Source organism: Podarcis erhardii (genome assembly GCF_964252035.2).
Source record: "Podarcis erhardii genome assembly, chromosome: 6".
NCBI lineage: Eukaryota > Metazoa > Chordata > Lepidosauria > Squamata > Lacertidae > Podarcis > Podarcis erhardii.
Genome location: NC_138510.1, coordinates 14,588,714 through 14,609,578, shown reverse-complemented (window position 1 = coordinate 14,609,578; position 20,865 = coordinate 14,588,714). Strand labels below are relative to the sequence as shown.

Genomic DNA, 20,865 nt, shown 5'->3' with positions numbered 1-20,865 from the left:
GCCCATGTATGTGGGCACCTGCAGAAAATATAGAGAGAGAGCAAAGCTTATCGTAATGTGAAGGGTACTCCGCCTGGCATCCTTAGCGCTGGGCAATATAATGTTGGCTGTGAGTTTCAGCGTTCTTGCACTCCGCGCGATCCTGTCTCCACCTCTGTTTGGTGGCCGAGCGCGCAAACCATCCATCTCTTCCCTGGCAGGCGGATGCAGCGCCTCCTCCCTCCGCCCCTCCCGCGGCATTCCTCAGCTGTCTCCTAGCAACGCGATGCAGCAGCAGCAGCAGCAGCAGCAAGCAGGGTTATCTCCGGCTCGGAGGTGGCTCGCTGGCTGGAGCCCGGCTGCTAGCAGCGCCCGCCCTCTGCCCAGCCGCCAGGGGGCCCTAGACCGGGGGAGCTAGTCCGGGATGACGCAGAAGAGCAAACTCAACTTCGTGGCTGAAAACCAGATCTGGTACAGTCCTTGCTTCTTCGCCTTACCCCACCGACCGTCTCTTTCCACCCCCACCCCCAACCATTCCTCCTGGCGGGGGTACAGCCTGCCTGGGATAGCCAGCAACATGACCTCTCTGAAGTCTAGCTCCTAATGCTGAAAGCTCTCTCTCTCTCTCTCTCTCTCTCTCTCTCTCTCTCTCACACACACACACACACACACACAGAGAGAGAGAGAGATTATTATTATTATTATTATTATTATTATTATTAGGAATGCCTGTAACTGGGTCCTCTCTCTCTCTCTCTCTCTCTCTCTCTCACACACACACACACAGAGAGAGAGAGAGAGAGAGAGAGAGAGGACCCAGTTACAGGCATTCCTAATAATAATAATAATAGGCACTTGTTTGCCTTGCAAGACCCTTCCATCACCCCCACTGTCCATTGCTATAATGAAAGAGAGAGAGAGAGAGAGAGAGAGAGAGAGAGAGAGGGGAGTCATAGAATCACAGAGTTGGAAGGGAGCCTGAGAATCTTCTTGTCTAACCCCATAAAAAAGGTAAAGGGACCCCTGACCATGAGGTCCAGTTGTGACCGACTCTGGGGTTGCGGCGCTCATCTCGCTTTATTGGCCGAGGGAGCCGGCGTACAGCTTCCAGGTCATGTGGCCAGCATGACTAAGCTGCATCTGGCGAACCAGAGCAGTGCACGGAAACGCCGTTTACCTTCCCGCTAGAGCGGTACCTTTTTATCTACTTGCACTTTGACATGCTTTCGAACTGCTAGGTTGGCAGGAGCTGGGACTGAGAAACAGGAGCTCACCCCATCACAGGGATTCGAACCACTGACCTTCTGATTGACAAATCCTGGGCTCTGTAGTTTAACCCACAGCGCCACCCGCGTCCCTAGTCCAATCCCCTAGAATTCAGGAATATGCAGCTGTCCCATTTGGGGATCGAACCTGCAACCTTGGCATTATCAGCACCACACTCTGAGCAACTTTGAGTTGGGTGGTTATCAGTTGCGAAGTGGTGGACCGAAGCCCCACGTTTGTCTGTCCCCCCTGGAATAGACAGACAGAGTCTAGGCAACTGAAGCTATCGTACAAACTTTTCTGCCCCACAGTGCCAAATTTTAAATCAATCACTAGAGCCATTTTCTTGTTACAAGGTGGAATGTGATTTTGCCAATATGCCCTCAACAATAGGGCCACCGCCACCCTATAATAGTTCATAGCTCAGGAAATGTGATATTTCATCTTCCCTAGCCTCCAGCTTGTGTCTCTTATTGCAGTTGTGATTTCTGCGTGGAATGTGGTTGCACAAGTGTTAATGGGCACCTGCTGGTTGTTGCCTGTTGTATTTTAAGTCATGGTGACATGACCACTCCCGAAGCCTCAGGTGTGCCATTTCTGTGAACTTTTAATGTCCGATTTCCCCTGTTCTACAGTATTTAGTCCATTGTGCTTTCGTTTTGTTTCTTAAACAAAGCTAAGAAACATCCTACCTCCTTCAGGAACATTTTTAAAAACATTTTTCAATGGCCCTGTTGACAGAGCAAAAACATAATCAAAGTGCCCATCCTGTCCAGCTCATTCAAAAGTTGTGTGACATTGGCTATAGCACCACCACAATCCAATACATAGGTGCTGGATCAGAGCTGTTTTAAAGTAAGGATTTTAACTGAGGATAAAAACCAGGCTACTTCTTCTTTTTTAACCATCTGGAAGCCAGTCCTTTACCACATACAGACGGGCAAAAGAGAGTAAAGGATAGAATCAATGTGTTTATAGAATGGCTTACAAGCGGAGCGGTAGCCATTAAGCGGTCAGCCCCGTCTATTTGTTCAATATCGTTTATGTTCTCTTGGGTGTGAAAGGCGAAAACTAAAATGTAATCCTAAACTGAAGAACGGAATAGGAGAGCAAGGTGTTGCATTCCACAGATGATCAGAATTGCTTCATAACAAGGCTCTTAAAACTGCAGCCTAAGCTCCTTCTACGGTACAGTCCACCGCTCAGTGAAATTAAAGTACATTAAAGGCAAGAGTCTCACTCCAAGTACTTCATCTTAACTGCCTCGTGGGTCACGCTGTTAACAACTTAAGAGGACAAGGTTACAATCTGCAGATCACTTATTCCAAAACAATGGCTTGATATAATTACTGTAGAGTAAATAAAGTTGTGGGTTGCTGCGGGGTTTAGTTGTTTCTTCTGTTTATTTATTTATTTATTTTTTTAAAAGTCCTTGAGAAGGACTTACTCAGTAAAATAAGCCAACTCGTTCCTTATTCCTTCAACTAGCAAAATGCATCATTCTGTTGGGTGGAGATGAGTGTGCACAGAGAAAAAAGCTTAGGCATTTCCCAGCTGGCAACCTGGCTCTATGCAGAGAAACACACTGTGTTCCTTTGTCCACCTAAGGTTAGAAGTGTGGGGCAGGTTTTACTCTCCACTGGTGCTGTGGGTTAAACCAAAGATCCTAGGACTTGCTGATCAGAAGGTCGGTGGTTCGAATCCCCGCGACAGGGTGAGGTCCCGTTGCTCAGTCCCTGCTCCTGCCAACCTAGCAGTTTGAAAGCATGTCAAAGTGCAAGTAGATAAATAGGTACCGCTCCAGCGGGAAGGTAAACAGCATTTCCGTGCGCTGCTCTGGTTCACCAGAAGCGGCGTAGTCATGCTGGCCACATGACATGGAAGCTGTACTCCGGCTCCCTCGGCCAATAAAGTGAGATGAGCGCCGCAACCCCAGAGTCGGCCACGACTGGACCTAATGGTCAGGGGTCCCTTTACCTTTACCTATTCAGTATTTTACTACTCTCCATGGGGATGAATGGCAGGATTATGGAGGAGAGTCAAGGAGAGCCCCGAGGGGCACAAATAGATTGGGGCTGTATTTTCTCTCTGGTCCTAACTGCACCCTTCCTCAAACTCACCAATGATCATTCGGCAAGCGTACCCAGACAAGCAATTTAGTTATGTAGATCTGAGCTGTGTTCAGCATTGCGTTATGCAAATTATTCAGTTGGCACAAGGATTTCTCCTTGTGCAATTGAACAATCTCCCCCCTCTCCTCCCCTCAAACAGTCCATCTGTTTTAGGGGTTCCCTCAACTCTCTGGAGCAGATTTGGGGAATGGGGAAAGGTGTGTGCAGTGTGTCAATTTAGCTGAACACAGCTCTGTGCTTCTGAACTTCTTGCTGATTTTATTTGTGTTCTGTTGATAGTTTTATTATGTACACTGCTTTGAGAGTTTTCTGATTCAGCGGTCTATAAATCTTTCTCAATAAATAAAATAAATAAATAACCATATAATAATAATAATAATAAAATAATTTTATTTATATCCCGCCCTCCCCAGCCGAAGCCAGGCTCAGAGTGGCTAACAACAATAAAAGTAATACAGCATTCTAAAATCAATTCATTCTAAAATCAATTCAAAATCAAATTAATGGCAACCATTGGGCTAGAGTTCTGTGAGGATTACCAGAGGAGGGGGTCAGACTATGCCTTGGCCAAAGGCCTGGTGGAACAGCTTTGTCTTGCAGGCCATGTGGAAAGATGTCAAGTCCCGCAGGGCCCTAGTCTCTTGCAACAGAGTGTTCCACCAGATCGGGGCCACAGCCAAAAAAGCCCTGGCTCTAGTTGAGGCCAGCCTAACCTCCCTGTGGCCCAGGACCTCCAAGATGTTTTTGTTTGAAGACCATAAGGTCCTCCGTGGGATATACCAGGAGAAGCGGTCCCGTAGGTATGAGGGTCCTAGGCTATATAGGGTTTTAAAGGTTAAAACCAGACCTTAAACCTGATCCTGTACTCCACCGGAAGCCAGTGCAGCTGGTATAGCACAGGGTGAATGTGAATATAGCTTCCCTCTTAGATTCAGTCTTTTGGGCATGCTGGAATGTGGTGGGAATTGGCTATTTTTAAATAAACAGATCTAGAAGGTGCCGAAGGAGGGCAGAAGGGCAAGTAGTAGCCCCACCACAAATAAGGAGTTTCCCCCCTACTATCTCAATTTCTGCACTCCTGTCATAAGCACATGCTGTTAGTTTTCTTTCTCATCCACCTACAAATATTCTTCCCTCTTCTGTGACACCCTTCCCCCTGGAAGATTTTTGTGATGCTACCACTGCTTTTCAGAGACTGTGATTAATTTAATAATACTAATAATATGCTGCCCATCTGACAGGGTTGCCCAAGCCACTCTGGGTGGCTTCCAGCATATACAAAAAGCACAATAAAACATTAAATATAATACACTTCCCTCTACAGGGCTGCCTTCAGATGTCTTCTAAAGGCTGTATGGTTACTTATCTTCTTGACACCTGATGAGAGGGCATTCCACAGGGTGGGCGCCACTACCGAGAAGGCCCTCTGCCTGGTTCCCTGTAACCTCGCAGGGAGGGAACCTCGCAGGGAGCTGGACCTCAGTGTCCAGGCTGAACAATGGAGGTGGAGACACTTCTTTGGGTATACAGGGCCGAGGCCGTTTAGGGCGCTTTTAAGACCCATTCAAAATATTTTTGCCAGTGGCTTTCCTTATGCAGGAAGCTAGAGGATTCTTTATGTTAAGGGCTTACACACACTTCTATTTGTCCCATGATTTTTAGGCATGGATCCGAGAGGTTTTTCTTTTGTCCCACCGCTTTCCCCAGGAAACTCCACTGTTTACTGATCTGTGGATTAGTGTTTGTTCCAATTCAGTGGTAAAAACCATGGATTTTCCTGGGTAAAGCAGTGGGACAAATGAAAAACCCCTCAAACCCATGCCTAGAAATCACAGGGCAAGCAGAAGAAAACAGAAGTGTGGATGAGCTTAAGACTGTTTCGTAAAGCCTTTTAAACCATTTCTTTTGTATCTGCATCAGGAAGGATCACGTTGAAACTGAAAACATAGCTGCAAGGAGATGGCCCCAACGGTGGGGGTTTATGTTAACACCAGTGGAAGAGGTAAAAATTGTGTGTTTGTGTGTGTGTGTGTGACATTTATCCATGAAGGGCAGTTTTGTTTCAGTTCTTAATCCCACTTCATGACCTGCATTGAACAAGAATCACCTTCTTGCAGAAACATGAGGATATGGTCTTGTTTCACAAAAACATTGTTACGGTAAAATCTGGGTGCGAGGCTGCTCTGCCACCCAGCTCGTCGGACTAAGTCCGCGGGTCCCTGCGGAGGAAAATGAGCTCAGCCGGAGATAGGAGCAAGCAGCAGAAGATCCAAGTTTATTGTGCAACAGGTTCAAGGCAAGATTGAACAGCGAGAAAGGGGTAACATGAGTTTTTGAAACTTCCCTCCATGTCCCAGAATACAGTGCAAAATACATCATAGTTACATCATGAATACATTAAAGAGAGGTTGGGTTACACAGATTACATCATGAATACATTAAAGAGAGGTTGGGTTACAGAGATTACATCATGAATACATTAAAGAGAGGTTGGGTTACAGAGATTAACATACCGAGGAGGGAGGGGGAATATGCAGAGCTGGAGATATGCGCGGATAAGCGCTTCCTGAGTATCGGTGATGAGAGGACAATAGTCCAAATATGTAAAGTCTGGCACCTGGTATTGCCCGGAGGAAAGGTTGGCAGAGTGATTTGACAGGATTAGGGTCTTGACACCTTGCTTGAGGGATTATGGAGGACAGGGGAGGTGTCATGGAGTCCTAGAGAAATTGAGCAAATTGGCACGTTGATTTTCTATGAATTTTATAGATTTTAGTTCCTTTTGACATTGACAATTGGAAATAAATGGATATATTGTAGCGAAGAAGAAGGTGAAGAAGGCATGCCCCCCCTTCCGTATCAACATCTACATCTCTCCTTATGGCCCTAGAAAGAAACCCTAACCATCAATTATCTGTTGTTGGGAGGACAGTTTAAATGTGTGTGTGTGTGTGTGTGTGTGTGTGTGTGTGTGTGTGTGTATTCAAAGATATACAAAAATGCATACCCACTACAAAATGTACTGAGATCAATCAATTACTTAGTCTAAAAGAGAACAAAGCCAGAAGGAAGAAAAGACAAGGAAAGGAGAAACCTAAAGAAAGAGAAAGCGAGAGAAAAGGAAAAGAAAGAAAAAAACTAAAAAATAAAATAGAGAAGGAAAAAAATAAAAGGATTTTCAGCTCTTTGTCCTGCAGCTACATATGATATTCATTCCTTAACATCCAACCATTCTCCCTTCTACAAACCAGCATTTTTTTTCAGTCTTCAAATCCAGATATTTCAAGTTCCTTTTCTCTTTCTCGCAAAAAATCCACAATAATTTTCCAGTCCATAACAAATGACTGGAGTGCTGTTGATTATTTGTTCTCGGAAGGGATTGCCAAAAGTTGAGAGCACTTATCCGTCCTTCAGATTCAGTTGCTAGCCTTAAAATGAGAATTAGTTCTCCATATAGAACAATGGATTTCAAAAACATCCAAAGTTATATAATAAATAGACTTATATCTGAAGTCAAGTACAAGGTCATTAGCTACTACTATGATGGAAACAGCATAAATATCTAGATAGATATGAGTTGTTACAATGTTATCCCAATGCATGGCTCAGTGTGAAGTACCCATTAATTTTATTGCATTTTTCTTCTATTTTTAGTTGTTAAAAGATGAAAAGAAGCCACCCGCCAAACCTAAGATCCCACTTCCAGAACACTTACAAATCCGTCCTGTGACACCGGTGGAAACATATATTAAGGTTAGGCAATAGTCGCACAGTCTTAAAAGGCACCACAGTTTCAAAACATTTATTTTGAAAGAAAAAAGAAATACCTGTGCTGGTAGATATAGCCTTGAACGTTCCTCATCAGTTGTTCTACAATGACTTGGGATGCGGGTGGCACTGTGGTCTAAACCACTGAGCATCTTGGGCTTGCTGATCACAAGGTCATCTGCCATGTGCTGCATATATGTTTGTGAATCCCCAGTTAATTAAATTGACTGTACTATAGCGCATGAATGGGTTGATGATCTCCATCTTCATGACTGCATCGTTCATGGGACAAGAGAAATGTGCACAGCTGGCTAAATCATCCAGCCCAGTGTTCTTCAGTCTTGGATCTGCAGATGTAGGGCACCATCGCTGGCCATTGGCTAAGCTGGCTGGGGATGAATGGAAACGTAGCCCAACAACGTCCGAGGACTCAAACTTGAAAGACCACTGAGTCAGTGGTGCAGGAAGTTTCTATATGTAACCTGTTTTGCTCCATAAGCATACTGCGTTACAGCACCTCTGAACTGCAGGCCTGTCAGATATGGAAGTCAAGAACTAAACCTGGCAGGTGTGGTACTTTCAAGTCGTGGCTTGCCCATCAGGAGAAAAGTTAGTGGGTGACTATGTGGAGGAGAACCAGTTCTGGTGTAAGTAGTTAGTGTCTGATTAGGACCAGGGAAGTCAGGGTTCAGATCCCCACTCAGCCACAAGAACAGATAGGTAGCCGTGTTGGTCTGCCATGGTCAAAACAAAATAAAAAAATTCCTTCCAGTAGCACCTTAAAGACCAACTGAGTTAGTTCTAGGTATGAGCTTTCGTGTGCATGCACACTTCTTCAGATACACTGAAACAGAAGTCACCGGACCTTTCTATAAGTTGTCATCTATACCAGATGCCAACTTTGCTGTCACATACACCCGGACAACACCATTACTGGCCCCAACAACATCACACATACCATCTCGGGACTATTTAATTGCTCATCGTCTAACATTGTGTATGCCATAAAATGCCAACAGTGTCCTTCAGCTCTCTATATTGGACAAACAGGCCAGACCTTACGCCAAAGAATAAACGGACATAAATCCGACATCAGGAACCACAAGACAGAAAAACCAGTAGGAGAACACTTCAATCTCCCAGGACATTCTATACAAGATCTCAAAGTAGCTGTTCTATTACAAAGGAATTTCAGAAATAGACTGGAAAGAGAAGCTGCTGAATTGCAACTTATCACCAAACTTAAAACTATGAAGAGACCTGGTTTGAACAAAGACATTGGATTCTTATCTCATTATACATGACAAAGCCATTTTTCACCTTCTCACCCCTTGCTTTTTCCTGTTAGACCTATTGCAGTCGTTAAGAGTCGTCAACAGGCTCATCGCAGCTATCTGCCAATCACCCATTCCCACCACCCTTCTGAGTAATACCCCTCCCCACCTTCTCACTATATAGAAAGGTCCGGTGACTTCTGTTTCAGTGTATCTGAAGAAGTGTGCATGCACGCGAAAGCTCATACCTAGAACTAACTCAGTTGGTCTTTAAGGTGCTACTGGAAGGAATTTTTTTATTTTGTTTCAGCCACAAGAAGAAGAAGAAGAGTTTGGATTTGATATCCCGCTTTATCACTACCCAAAGGAGTCCCAAAGCAGCTAGCATTCTCCTTTCCCTTCCTCCCCCACAACAAACACTCTGTGAGGTGAGTGGGGCTGAGAGACTTCAGAGAAGTGTGACTGGCCCAAGGTCATCCAGCAGCTGCATGTGGAGGAGCGGAGATGCAAACCCAGTTCCCCAGATTACGAGTCTACCGCTCTTAACCACTACACCACACTGGCCTGCTGAGGGGACCTTGGGCCAATTGCTGCCTCTCAGCCTAACTTTTCTCACAGAGTGGTTGTGAGGAAAAAATATGGAGTCTTTTTGAGCACTTTGGAGGAAAAGAGGGATACAAATGCAATCAATCAATCAATCAGCAAACAAGCAAACATTTAAACACCTGGGGCTTGAAATTCCAGTTTGCTCTCTCCACTTGAAAATAAAAAAAACACTTACATGGCGAGGCCCCAGGCCCCGCAGTTCCCACAGAAAGAAACACACAAACACAAATATGTTGGGTTAATGGGATAAATTAGGCCGCAACTTTATTGGTTACAGATGTGAGCGGTTTGGCTTAGGCAACTGCGTGAAGCATGACTATATCCTGACTCCTGCCTGTCTGCAGGAAGTATCGAAAGGGTCAATCACCGATAGGGGGTGCCCTATGATATACATCAATTAAGAGCTGCCCCAGGGTCACTGATGGGGTTGTGGCATGGCCCCAGCCCACGCCCAGGCTTTGGACAGGAACCACACTCCTGGATCCCTTTAATGGATCTTGGAGGGGCAGGCAGAGGCAACAACCTCGCCTCCCATAACAAGGCTTACTCAATGCCTATTGTGACGATTGCTACTAGGTAGGTGAAAACCAAATGGCTGGAGCCAATTTGCCAAGTGGAAAAATTCCTACCTGGCCACAACCAGGTGACCAACATTGGTCATAGCAAGGCCATAGTCAAGCAACGCAAGAAAGAGGGTGGGCTGGCTGGGAGATCCACCGAAGTAAACTAAAGGTGGCTACCCCCCCCCCAACCACGCTGTGGTTGAAATGGTAAGTAGCCACGCCCCCCGGCTAACCCAATTGGTCAGTTGGGGGGCGTGATGTGACATGGGCAACATCCCTCTGCGGGTAACTGAGGCCCCGGAACTCCTCCCGCAGTGCAGCCCCCCCCCCGGAAAAAGCGGAGCTGTCTTATCTGTTATTCCCAATGGGTTGGGCAAGGAATCCTTGACCAGGCCCTTCCGACTCCCTCTGTGTGTCTGTCATGCAGCATGGAAGCAGGAGGATATAATTGCCTCCTTTGTTTGGCTCTGTGGGTGGTGCATATGGCGGTGAAAGAAAGGAAAGAAAGAAGAGGCAGTCGGTTCAAAGGATGTCCTCCGTCTAGATATCACAAACGTTTCCCAGTCTTGGCTGGGGAACAAAGCAGAAGGGCTCTGGCAACAGAACAGAAAGAGAAACATTGCTTTCTCGCTGTGCGTTTCTCCAATGGATAAGCCCCCAGATGTTAAAGGGATACGTGGAAGGCCCTTTCGATGTGCCTTGTGGAGGTGGTTTAATCAAAGCAAGCGCAGAAGCCAAGGCTGATACGGCGCTTCAGTCTTTTCCCTCCCCTCCCCTAGCTAGATTAGTTCTTTATTAACCAGGTTCATTTATAGCAACTACAGATTGAAAGATTCAGGTAGGTAGCTGTGTCGGTGTGGCGCAGTCAAAATAAATAAAAAATTGTCCAGTAGCACCTTAGAGACCAACTAAGTTTGTTCTGGGTATAAGCTGAAAAAGTGTGCACGCACACAAAAGCTTATAGAGTAGTACCTCAGGTTAAGAACTTAATTCGTTCTGGAAGTCTGTTCTTAACCTGAAACTGTTCTTAACCCGAGGTACCACTTTAGCTAATGGGGCCTCCCACTGCCGCCATGCAGCTGCCACGCAGTTTCTGTTCTCATCCTGAAGCAAAGTTCTTAACCCGAGGTACTATTTCTGGGTTAGCGGAGTCTGTAACCTGAAGTGTTTGCAACCTGAAGCGTCTGTAGCCCGAGGTACCACTGTACCCAGAACAAACTTAGTTGGTCTCTAAGGTGCTAGTGAACAGTTTTTTATTTATTACAGATTGAAAGCTTTTACAGAAAGTTTCTTTCTGCAAAAAAACAAAACAAAAACCCTGGTCACTAATATTTCTTACATTTGTCCTGAAAACTCTTCCCCTCCTCCAGCCCAATGTACATAATGTGTGTTTAATAGAGAGGTAGATAATCTTTTTTTAGCCCAAGGGCTACATGGATGGTTAGCCAACCCTTGGAAGACTGCACGTCTTCTGCATATGCACACACAGATTTGAACCTCTGTAGCTGGTTTCCTGCTACTAATGTTTCCAGAGAATATTTTCTTGCTCCTCTTGGATGGCAAGGGAGTCAAAAGTGTGTTAAAGAAGGATAAGGATCTTGCAGAGAAGTTGGATGAATTACAGTGGTGCCCCGCAAGACGAACGCCTCGCAAGACGGAAAACCCGCTAGACGAAAGGGTTTTCCGTTTTGGAGGCGCTTCGCAAAACAAATTTCCCTATGGGCTTGCCTCGCAAGACGAAAATGTCATGCGAGTTCCTGCGGGGGGTTTTCCCCTCCCCCCCTTTTTCTAAGCCGCTAAGCCACTTATCAGCTGATCCGCTAAGCCACTAAAATCCGCTAAAAGCCGCTAATAGCGCTAATCCGCTAAGCCGTCAATGGGCTTGCTTCGCAAGACGAAAAAACCGCTAGACGAAGAGACTCGCGGAACGGATTAATTTCGTCTTGCGAGGCACCACTGTATTTGCATCTGTCTTCACAGCATATCCTTCAAGTGTCCTGGTTTCCTAGGACATCCTGAAACTACAGAAGCTATCCCGGCTTCTGATTTGACCCCAGAATGTCCTATTTCCCCCCTCCAGCACCACCACTGCTGAGCTCGGGGAGGAGGATGAGACAGCACTTGTTGGTGCTTGCAGTAATGTTGTGCTAGCATGTGACTCAGCTAGCTCCCACGAGAGCACGGCACCCGAAGACACATGTGCAAGTCGCTAATGCAAGAACGCAGCACACAAAAACACGAATCCCAATTTTCAACAGTGGAATGTTGGAGGGCATCGAATGTTGCAGGGCAGCAGTCTGAGGAACTGAGGCGGGCAGTGGTGGTGAGAGATGAAGTTTTAGACCTAATAGAAAAATAGGTAAAGGTAAAGGGACCCCTGACCATTAGGTCCAGTCATGGCCGACTCTGCGGTTGCGACGCTCATCTTGCTTTATTGGCCGAGGGAGCTGGCGTACAGCTTCCAGGTCATGTGGCCAGCTTCTGGCGAACCAGAGCAGCACACGGAAACGCCGTTTACCTTTCTGCCAGAGCAGTACCTATTTATCTACTTGCACTTTGACATGCTTTCGAACTACTAGGTTGGCAGGAGCAGGGACCGAGCAACGGGAGCTCACCCCATCACGGGGATTCGAACCGCCGACCTTCTGATCGCCAAGTCCTAGGCTCTGTGGTTTAACCACACGTCCCAATAGACAAAATAGAAACTGACAAATTGCCGAGTCTAAATGGCCTCCACCCAAGAGTTCTTGAAGAACTCAAATGTGAAGTTTCTATCTTCTTTAAAAAAGATATATGACTTGACTCTGAAACCAGCCTCCATACCTGAGGACAGGAAAGTAGCCAATGTAACACCAATTTTTGAAAGAGGATTCTGGAAATTTCAGGCCACTTGGCTTGTCATCTATCCTGGGAAAATTGGTGGAAAGTATTGTTAAAGATAAAATAGCCAAGCATATAGAAGAACAAGCCTTGCTTTACTCCTTCTCTATGGTTGGAGGCACTTGCTGGAAATTCTAGGAGGGAACAGTGTTGTTGTGCTGAGATCCTGCCTGTCGGCTTTCTATGGGCATCTGGTGGACCACTGTGAGAACAGGATGCTGGCCTAGTTGGGCCACTGACCTCTTTCAGCTAGGCTATTTGTGTGTTTTTATATCCTTTTTCTAGCTTCTGGTGTAGTTTGTCCAGGGAGAAACCATAATCGCAGGTTCAAACATCACACTAAGCCAATGTTTGTGGTTTGTTGCACATGCTGGGGAGAGGAACCAAGCCATTCTTTGCAGTAAATAATTAACCATGGCTTACCACAATGTGCGGACGCAGCCACTATCTTCTTGCTTCCACGTAAATGTTAACAGGTGTCCTGAAGAGTCAGGAAGAATGTTTTAACCTTTGAAAGGTTAGTCTTCATACATACATTTTTGCAGTGCTGTGATATAAATCTGATTTATTGTTGGTGTGGTCTTCTGTTTTCCATATTGTTATATTTTTACGTGTTACATATATTTATGCGATTGATCTTCATGAAGAGCGGGTTATACATTACCTATTCATATATACATAGACTAGTTAAATATTTACCTTTAGGGTTAAACGCATTACTGTTTCTCTACTTCTTTAAGCACTCGCTCTGATCCCCGTGAGGCTCAAAACTGACTTGTACAAACAGATTTCCAATGGGTTAATGGCTACAACTTCATGCCCGCAAGGCAACTGCGGGGTCACATGCAGACACACTTCCTCCATGTTGTGGGTAAACTCAATGTTTCCCCCCACCCAATCTAGTACTTGTTTGGACCGGAAGAGAAGGCATCATATTGTGCTTGCAAGACTTCTGTATCAGGAGGCACCATTGCATTTCACGCTCTTACGAAAGAAACTTTTTTCATCTCGGCATTCCTTAAAGCAGCTGCCGTCCTCAGTGGGACAGACTCTTCCTCAGCAACTGTGTGGCTTCCAAGTGTCGTCTTCTCACTAGTGGCACTGAGGAGGCCTTTTTGTTCCTCACACGGGGAGTATTTGAACTTGGAGTTGTGATTTTGCTTAATGTAGCATATACCGTGTGAAAGAGCCATAGTTAACTCTGATGGTGGCCCCCCTGGAAATGTTAGCAATTAAATATGAATCATCCAGAGGTGGTTGCACATTGCCAAACTCCCCCCCCTCCCCCCAAAAACCCCCCTGTATCCCATCTTTTCATCTTGCAGAAGAAAACAGTTGTAATGGTATATTCCAAAGAGCGCAAGAACATTTAAGTGTTAACGTGTGCATAAGGCAGACATGGGAAATCCATATTGATTTAAGTGTCTTCTGTAAAAGTGGCATTAAACTAAACACTCTTCCAATTAATTCAGCACTTTGCAGAATTAAATCCCATCGTTGTCAGAAATATAGTCTCAGCTGCTTTGCAGGGACTTTTATTTAAATCTTCGGGGGCTGTCAGTATTCCTTTATTTATGTGGAACAGTTTGTTTTGAGTATAAACTAGTAGGAACTGCAGCAAAATTTTGCACCATGGGGTGCTTCTGTTTGGGATTCCAGAGAACCAGCTGGGTCTTTTTTCAGGTAGCTGAATTTCATGCCATCTCCCCCCTGGCTTTTTGGTTTTCTTCATCTCAGCAATCCGTCTGACTTCTACATCCACTGAACATGCTCAAATCTTCCTTGGGCTGTTCTGTGGATAGTCCCTCCCTTGAGATTCCCCACCACCACCACCACCATTATAATTTTTTGTAAGAATGTAGACCTCAAGATTCCCCACCTGCCGATGCCCACCATCTTGTGTGAGAGCAGCCGCCATTTTGGCTGCAGAAAAATCCACGCTTGGAGAATGAGTTCACTGCAGTCGGGGTAAGGACAAAGAAATAGACAGTTCTACCCAAATATGTGGTTTGAGATTTGTACTTAAGTCCTGAGCTCATCCTTGTCCCTTTGCCAGCAGAGGTGTGGTTGGCAGGGACAAGAATGGGGGACAAGAGACTGTGGACACACCCATTTGTAGCACAAATAAGTTGTTTTTCTCAATACAGAATTGTGCATGCACATCCTCTCTTTTTTCCATATCATTTTTATTGATTTTACAATAATGTTTTCCATTACAATCTCTCCTCTTATATTATACAATTTGGCTTTTTAGGGCCATTACTTCCTTCAACCCTTCCTTATGATTTTCTATCTTTCATTTCAAATTTCTGCATTTTCACTACTTAACCATTGCTTTCAAATAAAAGACAACAAAGCATCATATTTTCTTATTCTTCTCTGCAGTGATTTTTATACCTTTCCTTACAAAGTTTCTTGCAATCCTACGAACGTGTTTGATTGACTACAATTGTCTTTCAAATAATTTACAAATTTAGTTCAGTCCTTGATGAACTTCTGGTCCCACTGTTCTCGGATTCTTCCTATCATTTTGGCCAGTTCTGCATACTACATTAACTTCAATTGCCATTCTTCCTTTGTTGGTAATTCCTCTTGTTTCCACTTCTGTGCTAATAAAATTCTTGCTGCAGTTGTTGCATATAGGAAAAGCTTAGTATCATGTCTGTACCTACAATTCCCAGTAGAAAAGCTTCCAGTATTTTAATATATGTATATTTCAACATTTTCTTAATTTCATTATACATCATATCCCAGAAGCATTTCACTTTCTTACATTCCCACCACATATGATAAAAGGTACCTTCTTTTTCTTCACATTTCCAGCAATTGTGCATGCACATTCTCAACCTGCTGCTTTCAGTCTAGTGAGACTTCAGAGCCTCCCATCCACAAAGGTGGACGTGGTAAGCATTTGAGAACCCTTCCCTCGATTAGTTTGTCCACACTATTCCTCCCTGAACAACTGAAGAAGGAAGCAGCAAATGTGATCTTGGTTTATGCCCACCTACAATGGCACTGGGCAGGTGTGGACACAGGCCTCATTGTTGGGGCCATCTCCATCCCTTTTCAAATGGACACATTGGGGAAGAAGGCAGAATCAGTCTGCGCTGAGCTTTTGTGTTCAGAACGAAACGAGTTGGTGGAAAAGTGCTTTTCAGGGGCAGAAGATGTGCAGTAGGTCCAGTTTGTGTGAGGGTAGACCTGTTGTGCATAGAGCTTTGATAAAACTATTTACTGTTTGGTTCCACTGACCTGTTAATCATTAAGAATGTAAGAAGAGCCTCCTGGATCAGGCCAGTGGCTCGTCTAGTCCAGCATCATCCTGTTCTCACAGTAGCCAACCAGATGCGTGTGGGAAGTTTGTAAGCAGCACACTTGAGCCCAAGAGCCCTCTCCCCATCCGTGGTTTCCAGCAACTCGAATTTAGAAGCATTGCTGGAGGCAAAGCAAAGCCATCTTGGCTAGTAGCCATCAATAGTCTTCTCCTCCATGAATTTGTCTAATCCTCTTTTAAAAGCATCTGAGTTGGTTAAACCAATAACATTACAGTCCAGGTAGCAAAAGCTTCAGTGTGCAGTGTGAATGTAGAATATAATGTTGTGTGTATACCGCTACAGAGAGCCTTTCCCATTGTGGTGTCTAAACTCTGGAACCGCCTCCCAAGAGATATTGATCTGGTCTCCTTCTTTGCTTTGCTCTTCACACCATTTGATTATGGCAGGTGTTATGTACTGAGTTGAATAGGATCTAAACTGCAGCAGTCTGATTGGTCCTAGAACAATAGGATCCAAATTGCAGCCGTCTGATTGGTCCTAGAACAATGCAGCAGTATGATTGGTTGGCAGGAACCACCCAATCATGCTCCAGATATAAGTGAATCCACAACCTGATTGGCTTACAGTAGAATTCCAGAATTAGCCAATCATGTGCAGCCCATTGTGTAAATAATGTATATAAAGCAGATACTTTGAGGGGACTTTCATTCATTCCTCCTCACCACTATGAGCTGAATAAAGAGCATGAAATCACTTTGCGACTCTGAGTATATTTCAGCAGGCCTTCTTTGGTGTGGGATGATACTTTTCCCCCCGCCAGGCTGTTGCATCTATGTACATAACCTGCTCTTGGGACCATATGGAAAAGGCAGTTAAGAAACCGATGCATCAGTTTTACCATTGTTTGTTTTGTTTTATAGGGCTGGATTCAGCTAACAGGTCCCACAAGGGCGTACACTAGCCCAAGAGGGCTTCCCCCTCTCCTCATGCAGCCCCACTCACCCTCAGTTGGTTTTTTTGTGGGGTGGGGGATCGGAAAGACACCCAGAATAGCACGCAGGGGGAGGTGAAGGGGGAATCATTCCATCTGACAAGTGGAAATGCTTACGCTGATGGAATGATTGCCCTAAGTGCGGCATCAAATTTCTCCTAGTGTTAGGGTTATTTTGAATTTTGTAGCGCTTCCTATCATCACTCAGAAACTGCCTTGAGTTTGGTTTGTAGCACAGAAAGCTGGGATATATACCCAGAGAGATGGAAGGAAGAAACAATTTCGACCAGGGAAGAATGGAAAACCAAGTTGATGGACTATGCGGAAATGGCAAATTTAACTGGGAAGCTCAGAAACCAAGAGGACAAGAACTTTAAAAAAACAGAAAGGGATAAATTTATAATTTATTTAGGAAACCATTGTAAACAGATGAAAACATTAGCAGGATTTTGACCACACTTGGAAAATAACAAAAACTATGGACAATTTAGATGGATAAAAAAAATTGGATAACAAACTGATACTGTTAAGTTGTGGGTGAACATATCAGACGACACAGCGATTCTTCAAACAGCTCTTGTTTATTCACAGGCCCAGAACAGAACTGGGCTGAAGGGTTCAGCCAATCTGCTTATATAGAGCTCAACCACAAAGCAACAGGAACAACTTCTGTAACTATCCAATCACTGAACGTCACTTTCCTTATTTGCATTTGTGGACCTGAGTGAAAACTATCTACAGTATCTCCCTGCTAGCCCAGGGTGAGAACTTCAGTACATAACAGATACGCAGTTGTAAGCATTGTCACTAGGACCCATGGAGGGTATGGGGGACGTCTCGAGAATCAGACTAATCTCTTTATATGGATTCTAAATTTACAGTGGTACCTCTAGTTATGAACTTAATTCGTTCCGGAGGTCCATTCTTAACCTGAAACTAGAGGTGTGTTTCGTTAATGGGGCCTTTTGCTGCCGCTGCGCCGCCAGCACACAATTTCCATTCTCATCCTGGGGCAAAGTTCTCAACTTGAGGTAACTCTTCCAGGTTAGCGGAGTTTGTAACCTGAAGCATTTGTAACCTGAGACGTTTGTAACTCGAGGTACCACTGTATTTTGTTATTTGTTTATACTCTTTATAATCTAATAAAAATATTTATATAAAAAAAGAAAGGTGGGACAGATATATATATGTATAGGGCCAACTAAATAAATTGCATGCTACCTCCATTTCAGATTCACCCATCTCCTCCTGTCCCTCAGACGACACAAGGCTTCATAGGCTGGAGATCCACGGTTCCAGGTCTGGGACTTGAACGCTACTCTAAGATCATAAGCACCAAAGGTGCCTTTTACAAGGACGTGCAGTGGCCAAATGAACCAACTGACTGACTTTGTCCACCTCTGTCAGCTTCCCTCACGTTTATTTCCACCAGCTTTTCAGAGGTTCCTACTCGGTAGGAGAACATACGTCTTAAAAATGTGTTTGTCTACCATTTCAGCAGTACTTTTAAGTGAAGGTTAACAATGAGGTTATGCATGGCTTAGGGGTGTTTTATTAAAATCAGCAGTATACAACAGACAAGTGCTCTTTGGGGCTTTTTTGTAACCCAGGTGGTTCTTTGTGATGGAGGAGGAGGAGGAGAAGAAGAAGAAGAAGAAGAAGAAGAAGAAGAAGAAGAAGAAGAAGGAGGAGGAGGAGGAGGAGGAGGAGGAGGAGGAGGAGGAGGAGGAGGAGAAGGAGGAGAAGGAGAAGGAGAAGCAGCAGCAGCATCTAGGAGCTCAAAACAGTGTTTAATAGATTTGACTGTCCTCTTCTGAGAACAAATAGCAATTCCTGGCTCAGCCATCCTGTTTATTCAGAATTCATCCCGATTTCCTTGCACAAAAATTACATGGTGGTTCAACCTTTAGGTCCTTATTGAGCGCTTGTTTCAGTTTGCTTGCAGGGAGGCTGAGCACTCATTCTGCATTCATCCTGATTGCTTGTAGAGTATTCTGTGTCTTCCTAGGAATTATTAATTCATCCAGCTTTTCAGTGCATTTCCTTTCCACTTTTCTAACTGCAGAAACTCATCCCCCCCCCCATTTAAGTGGATTTGTTGCACTAGAGCAACAGAGAACTTTAATCCACTTTAACTGCAAAAACTGCACACACTTCCTCTTTGCCCTGTGGCTAGAAAGCATGGGTCTGAGTGGTTCCTCACTGGTCCCATTTCGTCTAGGCATGGATCCCAGCAGTTTTGCCTTTGCCCTGCTGCTTTCTCCTGGAAACCCACTTTTCAGCCCTAAATTGGAGCACATGTCAATCCAGAGAAAACCCAATTGATGTTTGCTCCCATTCAGCGGTAAACGGCAGGTTTTCCCAGTGGAAAGCAGAGGGGTAAGTGGATGAGCCCCTAAATTTGTGGTGTGCACTTGGATTGCTCCTGCAATATACTTAAGGTAAAGGGACCCCTGACCATTAGGTCCAGTCATGGCCGACTCTGGGGTTGCGGCTCTCATCTCGCTTTATTGGCCGAGGGAGCCGGTGTACAGCTTCCGGGTCATGTGGCCAGCATGACTAAGCCGCTTCTTGCGAACCAGAGCAGTGCACAGAAACGCCGTTTACCTTCCCGCCAGAGCGGTACCTATTTATCTACTTGCACTTTGACGTGCTGGGTTAGCAGGAACAGGGACCGAGCAACAGGAGCTCACCCTGTCGTGGGGATTCGAACCACCAACCTTCTGATCAGCAAGTCCTAGGCTCTGTGATTTAACCCACAGAGCCACCCACGTCCCATGCAATATACTTACCCCTGTTCTATTCAGCTTGCTCACATGACCTAGCACACACAGACACTGAGCCCTGCGTCTCACCAAGCAAGTTATGAATTGTTTCTGCAGCACCTTCTCAATAATCCCATGGTTCTTTGTGGCTGTTATTATTGCATTATCAGCCCAGCAGAAAATCTCCTGCATGATGGCGGAAGTGGCAGGGTCAGTTGCTGGTGACTTTAGCCTTCTAGAACAGTTGCAGCGAGCCATTTCCCTCTTCCTGCCTTCAAACGCTTTATTTGAATCTCTTGTTCCGCACCCCTCAGAAACAAACTGACCTTCCCAACATTCTTTCCAAATATCTGAGAAATGATTCAGAGCCTTTGGAAAGTACCCTCAAAGAATGAAAACACTCGCAGAAAACATCCTTCCCCCCAGAGCTAAACATTACTTCAGAAAAAAATGAGAATAATATGTTAACAATCAGACATGATCCTGTATTTATTGGACACAGCGAAGATTCTTGTGGTACAACTTTGGAAGGCTGCCCACGTTCCCGAAGTTACATTTTGGTCAAAAACATTTTTGCGAGTTAGAAGTGGCCCTCCCTCCGCCTCCCAATGCTAACACTGTGTCGCTAGTAACACAATTTATGCAGTAAGATACAACTAACCTGTGACAGATCAGGTCAGTGGCATAGCCACACCCTGTCGGAACACGCCTGGGGGGCACACACAGCCCCCAGATTGAGACAAACCTCTGTGGGCATCTTCCTGATGAAGCGCAGCCCAGGACATTCACAAATCAGTCCTGGTGCACACCTGTGACACATATCAAAAGACATGTGCACATTCAGTCAGCAGAGTATAGCAGAAACTATTGTGGAGCGTGAGTGTGTGCATTCCAAGTGTTTATTAAGCCACATATACAGGACAAAGCAATCATGGTGTCCTCTCACATCTTCTCCGAGAGAGAGAAAGAAAAGTACAAAAGTACAGTGCAGCAGAAGAGGGATAAGACTGACTTCCGTTCTCACACTTTCCAAGCCTAGAAAGAAAACATTGACATGTGATGTAACAATCACACATCCAGCAACGGAGGAGTGAAATGCTAACACACCCATTTGAACCCATGCAGATGCAACATAGTTTGGGGCGGGGGGGGGGGGGAGTCTGTCAATTAAAAACAATACCAATACAGATGCAAGCTGGGAAATATCTCGGCTAGAAAACCTTGTTGAAAGAGGAAGATCTACAATAGCCACTGAAAAGACTCCAAAGGTTAGGCACCTCCACACTAAAGGCCCAATTCCTACATTGTGATTTTCTATATCTATCATCTCCTTCATGGATCACTGCCTTGTCATGGCGAAGGGGCT

At 45.0% G+C, this 20,865-nt stretch overlaps 1 protein-coding gene across 1 annotated transcript; it reads left to right on the top strand.

Moving 5' to 3' along the window:
- Positions 1-260: 260 nt before the first annotated feature.
- CIMIP1 (ciliary microtubule inner protein 1) lies at positions 261-18,315 on the top strand. The gene is made up of 4 exons (XM_081868186.1): positions 261-450; positions 5,298-5,379; positions 7,032-7,130; positions 17,967-18,315. The coding sequence occupies exons 1-4, from the start codon at positions 404-406 to the stop codon at positions 18,120-18,122; spliced, it is 384 nt and encodes a 127-aa protein (XP_081724312.1). The 5' UTR covers positions 261-403; the 3' UTR covers positions 18,123-18,315.
- Positions 18,316-20,865: the final 2,550 nt, after the last annotated feature.

What these genes read in the sequence shown, in the direction of transcription:
- CIMIP1 (XM_081868186.1), top strand. Translation starts at nt 404, where the DNA reads ATGACGCAGAAGAGCAAACTCAACTTCGTGGCTGAAAACCAGATCTG. An exon ending in GTGGCTGAAAACCAGATCTG is followed by an intron (nt 451 to 5,297) that starts GTACAGTCCTTG and finishes TATCTGCATCAG; the next exon opens with GAAGGATCACGTTGAAACTG. An exon ending in TGTTAACACCAGTGGAAGAG is followed by an intron (nt 5,380 to 7,031) that starts GTAAAAATTGTG and finishes TTCTATTTTTAG; the next exon opens with TTGTTAAAAGATGAAAAGAA.